Here is a 15,547-nt window from a genome sequence, read left to right as displayed (position 1 = left end):
ACGTGTTATTGCTCAAATAAAAGATTAGACAAGCTGGTGGTTGATGCAGTACTAAAATGATAGCATGTCATAATTACATATAGATGGATGCGAAGGTGACTAAGTTAGGAGATTGAGAATTATTTTAAAATCTACTTGGAATAGAAGATCCATTATATAACTACTTATGTGTATGTTTACATAATATATCTTATCAACTAAGTTGTCACTTTATTTGAACTGATATTTATGTTTATTAGGTTAAAAAAATGCATAAATAACTAAGAACTATTACTGTTGTGCTACGTGCGGCAGTTACGATGAACAATATGTAAAAAAGAGAGAGCCAAAAAAACACAGATTTATCGTGGTTCGGCAGTATGCCTACATCTACAGGAGCGAGAGCTGAATTTTTACTAACCGTCAAAAGTAGGGTTACATCATATGTATTTATACTAACTTTAGCCGTACAAAGGTATTAAAAAATTTCAATAATACACTTGTACTGCTCAATCTCTGTTCCGTTCCACTTGGTACGCTACGCTTCCCTCACTCCACTCCGGTTCACTCCCTCCATCAATCTATTTTTTCTGTATACGTGTTCCATTTGATATGAGACACATACTACAAGAACTTTGTCGGCACTGCTAATAACTAAGAAAGGATCCCAAAAGCGACATAAGCTACGTTTTCTAAGTGGTATGTACTGTATTATTTGCTAAGACTTGCCTCCTCCATCAAATCACGTAGTACTGATCTGGCATGCAAGTGTGCAGGCAGAGGCTAGCATCTTGCTTTTCATACAGTCTCATCTGCAGCAAATAGAGAGAAACTGAGAACGGGAGGACAAACACAAACACAAACACAAACACAAACAGAGCTTTCCAGATCTTTATTGGCAGGTTTCGTTTTTCAGAAACCAATTATTCTATCTGAGCATAAAGGAATAATATTGTAGTCTAGGGAAGCCAACTTGACAAAGTCACATCCTAGAAGACAGACTGACTATTTGTTTGATAGTACATTTGAGGGTTGAAGGACGAACAATAGTGTCCCACGTTTGAGTCCTTGCTGTGCCATTATCTCCCTTTGGGTTTGTTGGATGGGAAATAAGTATGTTGGTTTGCTTTGGGCAGAGATGACTATTTTGGACAAAAAGCCTTGTTTTCTTCCCTCTTCCCCATTATATTTACACCGAAGATAGAAGCTGGTGGTCTTTTTTTGTCAGTTGTACACTCAGCTTCCATAAAAGATGGTCGGGGGACATGCCATTGGGTGATCTGGTTTTTATGGAGACTCGATCATCATCAGCCCACGGTTGGCTTTGTAGAGCCATCCTCTTTAGCTTTTCGTGAAAAGCTACCAAGTAAAGTCAATATATTATTATTATTAGGAATAATGCTAGATACAAGTTGTAGTAGTTATAATTTCTTTAAAAACAGGTTTTAATAATATTATGATTTTTTTTATTTTTTTTAAAAATATTTAAAAATGTTAAAAAAAAAAAAAAAAAAAAAAAAAACAGAAAACAACTAACGGGAGCCCCCAGTGAGAGCTCCCAGCGGTGGGAATAGCACCACCCTTTTTTTAAACAGCATGCACAGAATTTGCATATCTCGACTTATGTCTCCAAAGAATGACCACAAGTCGTGTGTTGCTGTTCTCTGCAATGGCAGATCTCTACTCGATTTTCATATCTGGTACATCCTCGAAAATGAAAAACTTGTTCAAAATGGATGGATATTGTTAGTTACTTCTGCTGTTGGTCTTTCCATAAAGTCAAATGATAGCAAGAAAAGACATCCAAAAAGTGGGGAAATACATAAAATGCTTTGCATTTGTGTAGCTGGACGCTCGTATATACTCTTTTCTCATATGCTACAATTCAGATTATAACTTAAACGTCAGTATGCCTGTGGCGTACCCTAACAACTTGGGACCAGAAAGAAGAGCTCAAGGTACCCAGTGGGAAATGCCTCCGATGTCTGAGTCAGGAAAAAGTTATGCTCTTATGATAATTGATCAATTTATGAATCAATGGTATGTATCTGATTGGCTATTTATAAAGGTTGAGGTGACCTAATATTACAAGACACCATAGACATGACTCTTAGTGCCCAGTTTTGATATGTTACATTCTCTGGCATGGTTTGGCCGTTAATAGTGCATATCCAACGCAAATATCTTGCTTGACCTTATCTTCAGAGATACGTATATCATTGGGATACAGTTAGTCAGGTTTCCATATGGGTTACGCTCTTCTAGGATTTATCTTTATGGACTGATCCTGACGTTAGAGGGATATGAGTGATTGACTTCATCCTTGAACTCATATCATGCATTTGACATGGTTGATCACTTAACCGCCCTCTGTCGAGTCACGTGACCATACCTTCAATTGCTTGTAGCTCTTTCCTCGCCTACCAAACATATTTATACCTAACATACATATATATACGAGAGAGAGATCCTGTTATAACTTATGATATACATACCATGGATTATATTCTACATGGTAAGGTATAACCTAAGCGACGAAGATAATTCTTGTTGTAATATTCTAATAAAACATCTTAATAAAAAAATTTCTCAACAAATTATTATTAATCAATATTATAGTATATGTATTGCAACCTACGAAATGGAATTGAATACTCGAAAAAACTGGTGAACTAATTGGAGTTACAATGTTTTGAACATAGAGATTTGTGGGCCTACTGTAGAAGTTATTACTCTGGTCTTGTCGGGTGACATTGTTGTAAGAGTATTCATACGCCTTGGATTTTTTTGAAAGAAAACACTATAGTTATAAAGAGATCTCACACACTGATATGACACACTACCAATATGCCACGTCTCCCTTTTTTTTTTTCCCCCTCTCTTTCTCGCCCTCTCCCCGTGCCTCTCCCTTTCCCAACCCCTCCCCACCTCCTCAATCTGACCAAGAAAAGAGAGAGAGAGAAAGATCTCGTACCTATTGGTGAGGGGCAGCAACAATGATGACGATGATGAAAGCGAGGGTGAAGGGTGACGTCGGAGAGTGGTGAGGAAGGTGAGGGGTGCAGCAGCGATGTCGGTGAGGGGTGAGGAAGGTTTAGCGGTGACGTTGGTGAGAGGCTGCGGCGGAGATGTCAGTGAGGGGTTGGGAAAGGGAGAGGGAAAGAGGGAGGAGGGAGAGACATGAGGAGAAGGGGGGAAAAGAGAGAGAAAAAAAAAAGAAAAAAAAGGGAGACGTCGGGAGAGGGGAAAAAAAAGAGAAAAAAAGAAAAGAAAAAAAAATAAAGTGAAGACGTGACGCCATATCAGTGTGTAGAATCTCTCTATATTTCCAGCAGCTTTATTTTTGAAAATGGTAACAAACTCATAGCTCATCAAAGAGATTCTAACCACTTGGGTTGGGTAGGTTGGCATTCGCATGAAAGTTATGAAACTATATTCTATTCAACAGCAGCTTTATCCCCATGCAAATAGAAATCCTCCTTCCCAGGAAGAGGAAAAATGACTGCTCCAAAAAACTGCATCTGCTGCTTCCTTAATGGCTTTGAATGCATTTAAAACCAGCCCCTGCCTACCAACTTACCAACCATCTTATATTCATATTTTTAGGTGCTTTTTCGAATCGAGTTCTCCCTGATGAGTCTCATTCTATCGATGGCGACTTTAGAAATGGAATGAACTGGTTCACTCTACAACTCCTTTCCCTTATGGGAAAACAATAATACTGGATACATGCAATTGAACGTAGAATCAGGGTCATGCTTTGTGTGACGACAGTAGGTTTCTCCCTTCTTGTAAAGTCCTTCAAACTTCGATACAGATAGTGCCAAATGCGATTACGGCTTACTTCATCATAGTCATATCTAGAAAAGAAATTCCTTCCATAAGTTGCCCAATGTTCCTTCACAACGTTAGAGACAGAAACCAACTTCTAGCCTGGTTTCTTGTCTCTGTTTCAGCATGCAATTATTGAAAGCCAAGTTAAGACAGCCCTGTTATTTGAAGATATCGAAGTCATTTCACATGGGAACTGATGGTTTAGGGTAATAGAGGCAGGATGGAAATGTCATCTTTCAATGTTTGTGTATCCTTCATATAACTATGAAAACTTGTGCTAAACCATACATTGAAAAGTAAGGTTTTTTCGTTGGCATAACAAAATCTGAAGGCCATAACAACAACAATTAAAAAGGAATGGAATAACGAAAAGCATGAATAAGTGAAAAGGTCAGTTGCCAAATTTTATTGAAGGCCACCACACAGACATAGCTTTAAGTTTCCACAGAAGCTTCAACTTTCTCCATCACTGGCTGGTCAAATGGATAGCCTTAATTCTCGGGTTAAGGAAACAATAAAAGACAGGGAGGAGCAGTTGAAGAGTAACTGACTCCCCAAATAGAACCAACTGAATATATGACCCAGTTAGATTGAGGACAACATACCTGAAATTTGATCGTGAAAGAAGACTTCGATAAGCTGCAACTCAAATACACTGCACAAAAGCCCATAAGTTTTACTGATCTGAGCCCATATGAATTTTCATCTCAAGGATCAAAAGATGCATATATTTTTTTCCTACCTCCAGTCTCCAAATAGTCAGAAATTGGGTCTACTACAACACTGAAGTTCCCATATTTAGTAACTCCAGGACGAGATAGGTCAATGTCCAGAATGTATCCCAACTTTATTTCATTAATCTGCATCGAACTTACAAAATTGTAGTATTATGATAAACACACACACACACACACACACATTCAATGTAAATGAAAAGTGGAAAAATACAAAATACTTATGCTGCTTAAAAGCAAAAGGAGTAGTTAAAATATCAAGTTGCAGCTCAAAATATTTTGCAGTTAATGTCTTCATATTTTCTGTCAGAAATTAAAAACAAAACCATTTTGAAAGAATGAGAAGAGTGAACAATGATCTACATAGTATCTGACATAACAGACAAAGCACGGTCATCCCCAAAACAAATTTAAAAAATTATTTAGGAAAGGAGAGAACTGCTGGACATAGTAGTAGAAGGGAAAAAAAACAAGTAAAAAGAACATCGAGAAAGTATTGGAGTTGATATTATTACGGACAGATTATTGCTTGGCTGCAAGAACTAACCCTTATCTTGCCTGTTTGTACAGTTTTATTTAGCAAGAAATGCCTATTGACTGGTTTAGAGAATTGATGTGTGCAACATTTAATGTTGCCAATAAGAACAGTTAGTTGACAGCACAAGCTACTGTAATTCCGCACATTCTTTAAGATGAGTAATGGAGTGTCTCTCAGCGATCTAAAATGAAGAAATATATGACAACCCGAAGTTAACACTAGGAGGATACAGTCAAAATGAGGAAAAGTTTCAACAGAATGGGTCAAGTATCAACTTTCTCTTAAAGGCTTGAGCTTTTACAGGTATACCATGCAGAATTGTCTAGGAACTTTATTCTTGTTTTTTTTTTTTTTTTAATCAGTAAATAAGAATTTTATTGATGAGAACTAGGCATATTTCAGGCTCTTTAGAAAATAAGTATACAACTAGGAATGTTATTCTTGTTAATATTTAGAACAGCAATCAAGGCTTCCGATGACACTCAACATGGTTCTTCCCACACAATAAACACACTGAAGATATTTGAATCAATCTTTCAGCTGAACAAAGGCAACAGCTTGTTGAGCCATAAATTCAGACATGCAAACACATAAAAACACATTTTTCCATACACAAATGATGGTGCACCACGGGAGGAAAAGGCAGAGTGGAAGAAGGGGTGGAGGCAATGGTTTCTAGGGTGGTGAATTAACCTTATCTCTGTGAAGAGCCTGAAATTGTCAGGAGCAGCTATTAAACCCTAAATTGAGAAACCCCGAAATATAAGTTCTACCATATGTCTTAATGGAATGCCCATCCGCTTTCAGTAGTCGAAAAGATCTTCAACAAGAAAGTGACTAACTAACTAACTATATATATTAAACAAAAGGGAGAGTATGTCAGTCCTCTCTTGTTAGACTGCTCTGTTGTTTGTTAGACTAATTACATATATATATATATATATATATATATATATATATGTAATTCCACTGAGTAGTTGTAAGTGCTACAAAGTTCGGTTAGAAACACTCTGGCTACGTCGGTGTTTTGTTCTGAGCAGCAATACCCAATACCATATAGCTTGGAAGGCCACTTCCTTGCATTTCGCCAAACTTTCAATGGGTGGGAAGGACTACTTAGCTCAAGGATTACTTACCCCAGTACTCATTTGCATGGATAACCAAGTCTGCCAGTTTTTTCTCATCCTTTCATGAATCATATAGATTCTTTACAGTTAAAATTATTTTGCTTATTTTTTCCTCCGTTTTCAAAATGGTCCCTCTTGTAATTTTCTAGTGCATTTGATTTCCCTCCCTTGGGTTTCAATTTTTCCATTGCATTTATTAAGGACAGAGAACAAAAAAAGAAAGAAAAAATCACCTCAAGACAAGAAGTGACAGCAACTAGAATTTAATCTTATACAGGAAGATAAACAGGACAGAAGAATAGGAATCAACAAGAAGAGGCTCAGATAATATAAATCAATAAGAGTGTTTCAGTAAATCTTGTCAGCGATGGATTCAAGTGCAGGCTGACCACTGTTATTGAACTGGAAAGCAGACAGCAATGGCATTTTGAGTTGGAATAAACTAGATGATGTCATTGCTAGTAATATGAAACCCTCGGATTCTGCAACAAACATCACATGCAAAAAAAAAAAAAGCATTCACAAACTTCCACGCGGCTATGGTAAATGTTCTCTCGGAGATATTGACAAACAATTGGGGCAAAGATGTTCGAGTAAAAGTATATACAAATCTGAGAACTGTGATCATCAAGACAATTAGGTTTGGTTGTATTTTATGACTTGCTCTCATCATAAATCCACCATTGGCCAGTGAATAACTGTTGAATTGCAGAGACTTGGGAGGACGCGGGGATGCACAGCCAAAGGAAAATGAGTCAATTTTTTATAGCTGTTTTAAAGGGAAAGACACTGGAAAACAAACGAAGAAAATAAGGGACTGCACTGCTGCCGAGCAGCTCATCATTCAAAATTAACGGAATTGCAAAAGCTGTAATACCACCTTGTTTACATAAACTTTCCTACGAAAATTAGCTACTATAGTTTGAATAGGAGCCAATTAAGAAACTTGCCAACCAAAGTTTTTCCAGCACCATTCCCTGCAGCAATTTTGATAATTATCTGCAATTTGAACATAATTTAGCTGTAAATAGAGACTGGCACTCAAAGCAAACAGTTTCAATTCAAATCTAGCATCGAGAAAGGGAAAACTGACCTGTGCAGCTTCTCGATTGAAATAGCGCCTATCACCTCATAACACCAACAACCCATTATTGTAATCCTCAGGTGGCAATGAACTAAGCAATGCCTACAGAATAAATTCTGATTCATAACGAATCCATAATCACCAAACATAAAAAATAATTCCCTATTTCAAAGAATTGTGAGAATTTAAAACCTGGATCCAATATTTTTCTTGCATAAAAACTTTGACCTCCAAAACGTATAGTAAAAGAAATCAACAGAAGACCAATCATGCTATGTTTTGATTGCAAGAGATTTCAGGTAAACAGAATGGCTCTTGATGAACTCTCTCGCTGTATTTTGCATTGAGAAAGAGAGAATGAGAGTCGGAGAGCGATTGGGCTAGAGTGATGGTTTTGAGAAGCAACTCAGCAAGGGTACTGAAGCAGAAGATCTCAAGAGAGAGTTCTGCTCTGCATCCTACACCGGATCTTTATTTTTTATCTTTTTTATTTTTGAACAGGGTAAACCACACAGTTAAAGCCATTGATATTCACAGTATCTACTCCACGAATGCAAATATCGTTGCTCTTAAAACAAATTACGTGCTAATTTGTCGCAAGTCGTCCCGGCATTGCTTACATCTGATTAAAAAAAGAAAATAAAATGATTCACCCTTCAAGTGCCAATGCTTACTTTTGCGATACACACAACTGGCTGAAAAATTTGAGATAGAGAAGTCATAGGCACAAAGACATGAACAGTATTATTTGGCCTCAACAAAGAAGTGAACAAGGCAATTGTATATATAATCACAATGCATTGTTGTTTCTTGTTATTGCATATTATATGCCCGTGCATGAGACACGATAATTATACACACATCTTCGGGGTTTTGGAAGAACACGATCATCCAAAGGCGACACTTGTATTATAAGCAGCGCATTTTCGGCTGTCCGATGAACAATTCAGTCTCCGCATGATCTATGTTCGAACCCTGGTTATTAGGACTCCTCCTCCTGTTGGTTTAGTGTTACTATGTCTTTCTCTTGATCGCCTGGTAACTGATGCTGATCTTTTGCACCGCACTGATGTCACCAGGGTGGAAAAAGAAAGTGATAAACTTACATCTCTAACAACTCTATTTCAAATGTATATAACTTAAATACTACACAGTTACACATGCAATCATATATCATATGTCATGATTTCCTGATTTGCCAACAGGAGAAGATCAGAGCAAAAAGATAATTTTTGGTTTGGAAATGTTGTTTTATGATCAATTCACAGAAGGGAAGCCAACTAATTAAACATGCAAATTCACTTTAAAACCATGTTACAAGAGAACTAAGAGTACGTCAACACGTCAACGGTATCTTGTAGTTGCAGGGTATGAACAGGTGAGTACTAAAGGTAAATATTGAAGGTTCACCTTTCCGCTAATCCTTGCCTTCTCTTCTAAAATGAGTCTCTCCTGAGTTTCAAATGAATGTATGAGAAATTAGATAGACATGCAACAAAAAGTTATAAATAGAGAGCATATATTGGTCTTCAATGGCATATTACTTACCTTTTCCTTTAGATGCTTTATGCGATCCATCAATATCCGAGCCTGTTAATTTAGGCCATGTCCCCTTTGTTAGCTTCTATAATATTCGTTTTCTAAATGCATATGAAAAATGATAGATATTGGTTGTGTTTATTATCTTTCAATATATATTTGATTGCTGAGAATGGTATATAGGAAGTGAAAAGATGGCTTCCAGCTTCTCAGCTTCCTCCCCCCTTTCAATGTCAACCGGTCAAAAATTTCTGGAAGAAAACTGTGTTGATATGTACCTTTCTTTCCCTGATCCGGTGTAAGCTTCGCACCAGCTGGTTCTCCATCTCTTGAAGTTCTTCAGAATTGCAAAAACTTAAACCATATCCAAAAAGTTGCCTACAACAAACAAATTTCGAAGTGGAAGAATTCCAGATGAGACTGAGGTCAAAGATCCAAGTACCAAATACAGCAAGGAGAGCAGTGCCAAAGCAAGAGAAGAACCTTTGAGAAACATCAAGAAGTCCAATCTTCTTTTCCATGATGGCAGTTTCGCTTCGCAATTGCTACAAGTGTAATTAGTTTTATGACATAGGATTAGGTAAATAATTGATTCTTATTGTTTGTGGAATTCAGGAGTCAAAATATATATCATGTTCTTGAGAGTTAAACTTGCACATCAAACTCAAAAGTGTCCAATTTGTTAGATCATTAGCATGGAATTACAGTGTTATATCAGCATTGTAATAATAGATACATACATACGAATCAGATTTTATTGGAGTCATTCAACGCTATTGGTTTTGATACTTAATGCATTGTTGGCATTATCATCTTTATCATTATGTTTTAACTGCCATAGCTAGCTATAAAGCGTTAAATACTTTCTATGAAGAATCAGTCGTAGTAAAAGAATAATCTTAAAGGTGAAAATAACTAATAAATCCTAAAAAGTACAATCTCAAAGAACAATCAAGAAGTCCAATCTATTTGAACTATGTTGTGTGGTCCATGACAACCCACTCTATCGACACTGACCCAGTGTTAACCCTTTTTCTTTTGGTGGTTTCACTCATCTATCAATATTCAATGACTTAACACCATGTATATACATATTACCAAGACATCTTAATCCAACCTATAGGTTGCCCCGTCCATGACTTGAACTCGTGACGTGATCTCTGCTCTGATACCAATTGTTATAGACCCAATCATTGACCCAAAAGTCTTAAGACTATTCGATACTAATTTGGTTAAACTTTTAACCCTCAGGACCATAACATTGAATATGAGCAGCATTACATATTCTTCTTAACTCAGACTGCTGCTGTTCATAACACCATGAACTTGCCTATCATCACCCCTTAGCAACCCCAAAACGCACTCCTCCCCTGCACTCTTGCACGCAGACCTTAAATTCCTTAAATATTTGCTGTACTTTTGCCTCAATGAACAATAGCATAACTCCATTCATTAATGCTGTGTAGCTAGAAGTTCCAGAGAGAGTTCTTTTATGGTGTGTTGGGGTGGCTGGGTTGGAGATTAGAAGGATTTGGATTTGGTTTTTAAAATCCAAATCCCTTATTTGTGGATTATATATTAAATCTGGATTTGGATTCACACTAGGGTTTTAACCTTTTCAAAATCATCATAGGTTTAAAATCATGGTTGATGTTAGGATGGTGCAGTGCAAGGAATTGGGAGTTGGAAGTGTTGAGGTTGGGTGCAATGCAGAAGAATGAATTGCAGTGTTGAGATTCATTGAGATATGCAGCAGAAGAGAATACGACATCGTATAGTTGGAATCATATGCAACGCACGTGTTCATTAATAGATTGATAAGTCTGTTTTAGCCTTACTTACAAATAGGAAGTTACGATATTGCCCTTACTATAACTAACTCATTTCACATGAGTTCTTGTATATAAATCTACGGAATGCTATGAGAAAATCATCTGAAGTCTTACACAGAAATCATTTTCTTGGAGGTTCTGATCCCTCAAATGATCATAAGTCTTTCTTTCTCTTATTTTCTTGTTCCAGTTACTAGCATTCTGTAACTTGGTGGTATTGAAGCTGTGCAATTACTCGGTTGAAGATGGTGGAAGGCACAAGATACAAGGATTTGGAAAAGTTGATTTTGGGGTTGAGACAATCGTATAGAGCAGCAGCAGAAGAGGGTTGAAGACCAGCAGAGGAGAGTCGAAGACCATCAAGGTGCATTGGAAGAATTAAGTACCGAGATGGACTTGTTATTAGAGGCTGTTAATGGGGGTCGTATTGGCTCAAGAAATGGAAATGGAAGTGGGAATACCATTATACCAGGCCTGAAGAAGATAAACTCTGTTGTTCCTTTTCGAAGTATCAAGATTGAATTTCTTAGGTTTGATGGTGAGAATCCAACATGATGGATTTACAAGGCTAATCATTATTTTGCCTTGCATCCCATGCCTGATGGTCAAAAGGTTCTAATGTCTTCTTTTTATATGGAGGGCAGTGCCTTAGTCTGATTCCAAGATGCTGAGGAAACCGGCAATTTCAGCACTTGAGAATCATTTGTAGCAGCCTTGCAACTAAGATTTGGTAATTCTTCCTAGGGTAATCCTATGGAAGCCATTACTAGACTTAGACAAACTGCTTTTGTTGCAACATACAAGTCTCAATTCGAGGTAATTTCTAATCTATTGAAAGGGTTGTCTGAAAGTTATAAATTGAGTTGCTTCTTAAGTGGGCCAAGAGATTAAATAAGGTTGCCAATTAGAATGCTGCATCCACAGAATTTAAATTCTGCTTTTGGGTTGGCTAAGATCCAAGAAGAGTACATTAATAGTACTTGAGGAAGCTATAGAAATGTGATTGGGCAGCATTCTCATGTGTCACATTCTGTAGGAGGTAATGCCTTTACTCTTCTAGGGACAAGTGTGACAACAAATTCTATTTTCAGAAAGGAACTTAATGTTGGAAATAAGGGGGGAAATTTTAGAAGCACCTTACCTCTTCAAAAGGTTTCTCTAGCAGAAATGAAAAAAGAAGAGATAAAGGCCTCTGTTATTCTTGTGAGGAAAAATGAAATCCATCTCATAAGTGTAAAAAGGCTAGAATTTACTTGATGGAAGGCATGGACCTGTGTTCAAATGTTAATGAGGATTTGCATGAGGAACTGGTGGATATTGACAGTTCTGAGGAGTTCAAGTTGGAGTGTGAGATGCATGAGATTTCTTTGAGTGCCACAACTGGTTCTTCAAGCCCAAGAACCATGAGGATCAAGGGAAAAGTCGAAGGGTGTTCCGTCATTATCTTGGTAGATACTAGCAGCACTCATAACTTCCTTGACCCAATGGTGGCCAAGAAAGTTGACATGTATGCAAATATGAAGGAACAGATTGAAGTTCGAGTTGCAAGGAACTGAGTTTGTAAGTGATTTTTTTTTTTGCCTTCACTAGGTGGTTGTGATGCAGTTGTGGGGATGCAATGGCCGAGTACTTTGGGTTCTGTGTTGTGGGATTTTAATAATCTCACTATGACTTTTGAGGTTGATAAAAAACCTGTGATGTTGAAGGGTTTAACTCCTAATAGGCTTGAGTTGGTGGAAGAAGTTCAATTTTGTCAACTTATTGCAGTTGAGAAGAAGGGAATTTTTTTAAAGATTGTTCCTCAAGATTCTACTAAGAAGTTGCAGGTTTTGGATCCTAGCATTGAAAAGGTGTTGCTGAAGTTTGCAAGAGTATTTGAGGAACCTAAAGGGTTGACTCCTAAAAGGAATAAGGATCATCAGATTTTTTTTGAAAGAGGGAACTCAGCCTATATCTATAAGACCATACATATATCCCTTTTATCAAAAGTCTGAAATTAAAAAAATAGTGCATGAGTTGTTAACTGCTGGGGTGATTTGAAATAGCCAATCTCCTTTCTCTTCTCCTATACTTTTGGTGAGGAAATCAGATGGAACATGGCGTATGTGCATGGACTATAGGGCACTCAACAAAGAAACTATTAAAGATAAGTTTCCAATACCTGTGATAGATGAGCTCTTGGATGAACTATTTGGGGCCACAATTTTCTCAACGTTGGACCTCAAATCAGAGTACCATCAGATTAGAGTGAGGGAAGAAGATATTGAGAAGACAGCTTTCAGAACACACCATGGGCATTATGAGTTTTTGGTTATGTCTTTTGGCTTAACCAATGCTCCAACAACTTTTCAAGGCCTCATGAATGAGGTATTTCAGCCTTTCCTTTGAAAAGTTGTTATAGTTTTCTTTGATGACATTCCTGTCTATAGCAAAACTAAGGAGGATCATTAACAACAATTGTCTTTGGTGTTGGATACCTTAGCAAAAAACACATTATTTGCTAAGAGGAGTAAGTGTCATTTTGGCTGTGAGGAGATTGATTATTTGGGCCATTTGGTCTCTGCAGAGGGAGATAAAGCAGATCCCTCTAAAATTAAAGCCATGATTGAATGACCATTGCCCAAAACCATTAAGTCCTTGAGGGGTTTCCTTGGACTAACTGGTTACTACAGAAAGTTTGTGAAAGGATATGGTATGGCCCACTCACTCAATCGCTAAGGAAGGATTCCTTGTATGGGGACCCGAGGCTTCTAAGGCATTTGAGGCCTTGAAGTTAACTATGACTAATCCTCCTGTGTTAGCTATGCCTAACTTTTCTAAAGATACTAGCATTGGTATTGGTAGTTAAAAAATGGAGGCCTTATTAGCTTGGAGGCACTTTTGTGATTAAAACAGACCAGATAAGTTTAAAGTTTCTGCTAGAGTAGAAAATTGGAACTTCTTCACAACAAAAATGGATTAGCAAGCTTCTTGGTTATGATTTCAAGATTGAATACAAGAAGGGGAAGGATAATGTAATTGCTGATGCTTTATCTAGAAGAGAGGAAGGCTCTCAATCAGATGCTCTTTTGGCTGCTATAATAGTACTGGATCCCATTTGTTTAGAGGAATTAAAATCTTCTTATTTGCTGGATAAGGAAATATCTGATATTTGTGGGAAGCTACAATAGGGTTCTTTATCTACTTCTGAGTTCGAGGTTAAGAATGGCTTCTTGTTCAAGAAGGGGAGATTATTTTTGTCTGCTACATCTCCACTTAAACATCAAATTCTCCATTTTGTTCACAACAGTGTTGTGGGAGGCCATTGAGAGTATCAAAAGTCCTTGCAGAGGGCTAAGGCAGATTTCATATGGGCTGGTCTGAGGAAAGACGTGAAGAAATTTAGTAAGGAGTTTTCAATATGTCAAAAGTGCAAAACAGAAAACATGCTTCCAGCAGGTTTATTACAGCCATTGCCAATACCAACTTCTTCATAGAGTGATATCTCTATGGATTTCATTGAGGCCTTGCCACCATCAAAGGGTTTTTTTTTTTTATAAGTAATAATATTATATATATATATAAATATCAATAGGAGTAACCAAGTACACTGGGTGTATACAAGAAAACACCTAGCCCATACAAGTAGGGGTGTAACGGGTCCGGTCCGGTCCGGTTTTAGACAAAATCTAAGACCGAACCGGTATGTACCGATTTTTCATTTTTCAAAACCGATTGCGCCCTGGTTACTTTCCTAAACCGGTACATCCAGTTTTACCGGTTTCCGGTCTCTTTTTTTTAAATGTAAAAAACATATAATAAAGTGTTACTTCTTATGATAAAATGTTATTAATAATTTAATATATATATTATGTTTAAAGCATATGATCAATTAAATTTTCATCTTTAAGATTAAACTTTTATTTTATAAATTATAATAACATTATCTTATATATGATTATATTAATAACATATGATCAAACAAATTACAAATGTTCATATTTAAGATTAACATTTTATGTTATAATTTATAAATTATAATATGAAATTATTTCATATATGATATATAAAACTTATATATATAAATATTTTTTATAATATATAAAATTAATTTATATATATATTTTTTCCAACCGGTCTGGTTCCGAAAACTATGAAACTGAAACCGAACCGGTTCCGGCCGGTTTTCATTATATAGGAACCGGTTCCAGTTCAAAATTGGACCAACCGATCCGGTCCGGTTTAAATTTACACCCCTACATACAAGAGAGCCCCTAATGACCCAAAAGCCCATGAAAAACCCAAAATAAACCAATACCCAAAATACAACATTGTCCTCCCTGACCCCAGCCCCTAGATTCTGTAAAAACCTCTACCCGAAAGCCCTCCTTTAGCCTTCCCTCGACTTGAACTAGTTCCCTTAGCATCGTAGTTGATTGCCCAATAAAGATTCTTTAACTCCCTGCTTTTCTTAAACTTAGATTTGGTTTCAAGCGCGTGGCTCCCCTCAATTGCAGTGAGTAGTGTTTTAAATTGGTCTTCATATTTTCCATGTTCTCCATATGAAAGTCCCAGGGTTTGTAGAAATCCGTTATCTTTATTCAGAATCCAAACCACTGTTGAATCCGCTATATCGTTAATCGGAGGAAGAGAAACCAGGGGAACGAAATTATCCCCAGCCATAGTACCCGACTGCACTCCCGACTCTAAACCTTCCCCCACACGAGGCACCACCGACAATTCTAAATCTTCCCCCACACGAGGCACCAATGACAAATCAAGAATTTCCTTCCCGCCAAATGGTTGTTCGACAACTATATGGTTGTTGTCCCCTCCATCTGTTACCAATACAGGTTCCTCCTCCCCATCAACATTGCTTGTATTTGCTCCATCCCTAGACA

The 15,547-nt window shown here is 37.2% G+C and overlaps 1 protein-coding gene across 4 annotated transcripts in view; it reads right to left on the bottom strand.

Moving 5' to 3' along the window:
- Window positions 1-4,072: 4,072 nt before the first annotated feature.
- The window catches only part of LOC121251546 (MADS-box protein AGL42-like), a 37,983-nt gene continuing 26,508 nt past the window's right edge, over window positions 4,073-15,547 (bottom strand). Inside the window, exons 4-10 of one of the 4 annotated variants that reach the window (XR_005938048.1) lie at window positions 9,319-9,380; window positions 9,114-9,213; window positions 8,845-8,886; window positions 8,707-8,748; window positions 7,306-7,398; window positions 4,556-4,673; window positions 4,073-4,418 (exon numbers count right to left, since the gene is read on the bottom strand). Coding sequence is in view for 3 of the 4 variants with exons in the window: in XM_041150820.1 (XP_041006754.1) it covers window positions 8,279-8,362; window positions 8,707-8,748; window positions 8,845-8,886; window positions 9,114-9,213; window positions 9,319-9,380 (330 nt within the window). In the remaining variant the exon portion in view is untranslated. The other 3 variants (XM_041150822.1, XM_041150820.1, XM_041150821.1) reach the window with 3 other exon arrangements.

Source organism: Juglans microcarpa x Juglans regia, chromosome 2S, assembly GCF_004785595.1.
Source record: "Juglans microcarpa x Juglans regia isolate MS1-56 chromosome 2S, Jm3101_v1.0, whole genome shotgun sequence".
NCBI lineage: Eukaryota > Viridiplantae > Streptophyta > Magnoliopsida > Fagales > Juglandaceae > Juglans > Juglans microcarpa x Juglans regia.
The sequence above is the reverse complement of the archived record's forward strand: the minus strand, read 5'-3'. Positions and strand labels throughout refer to the sequence as shown.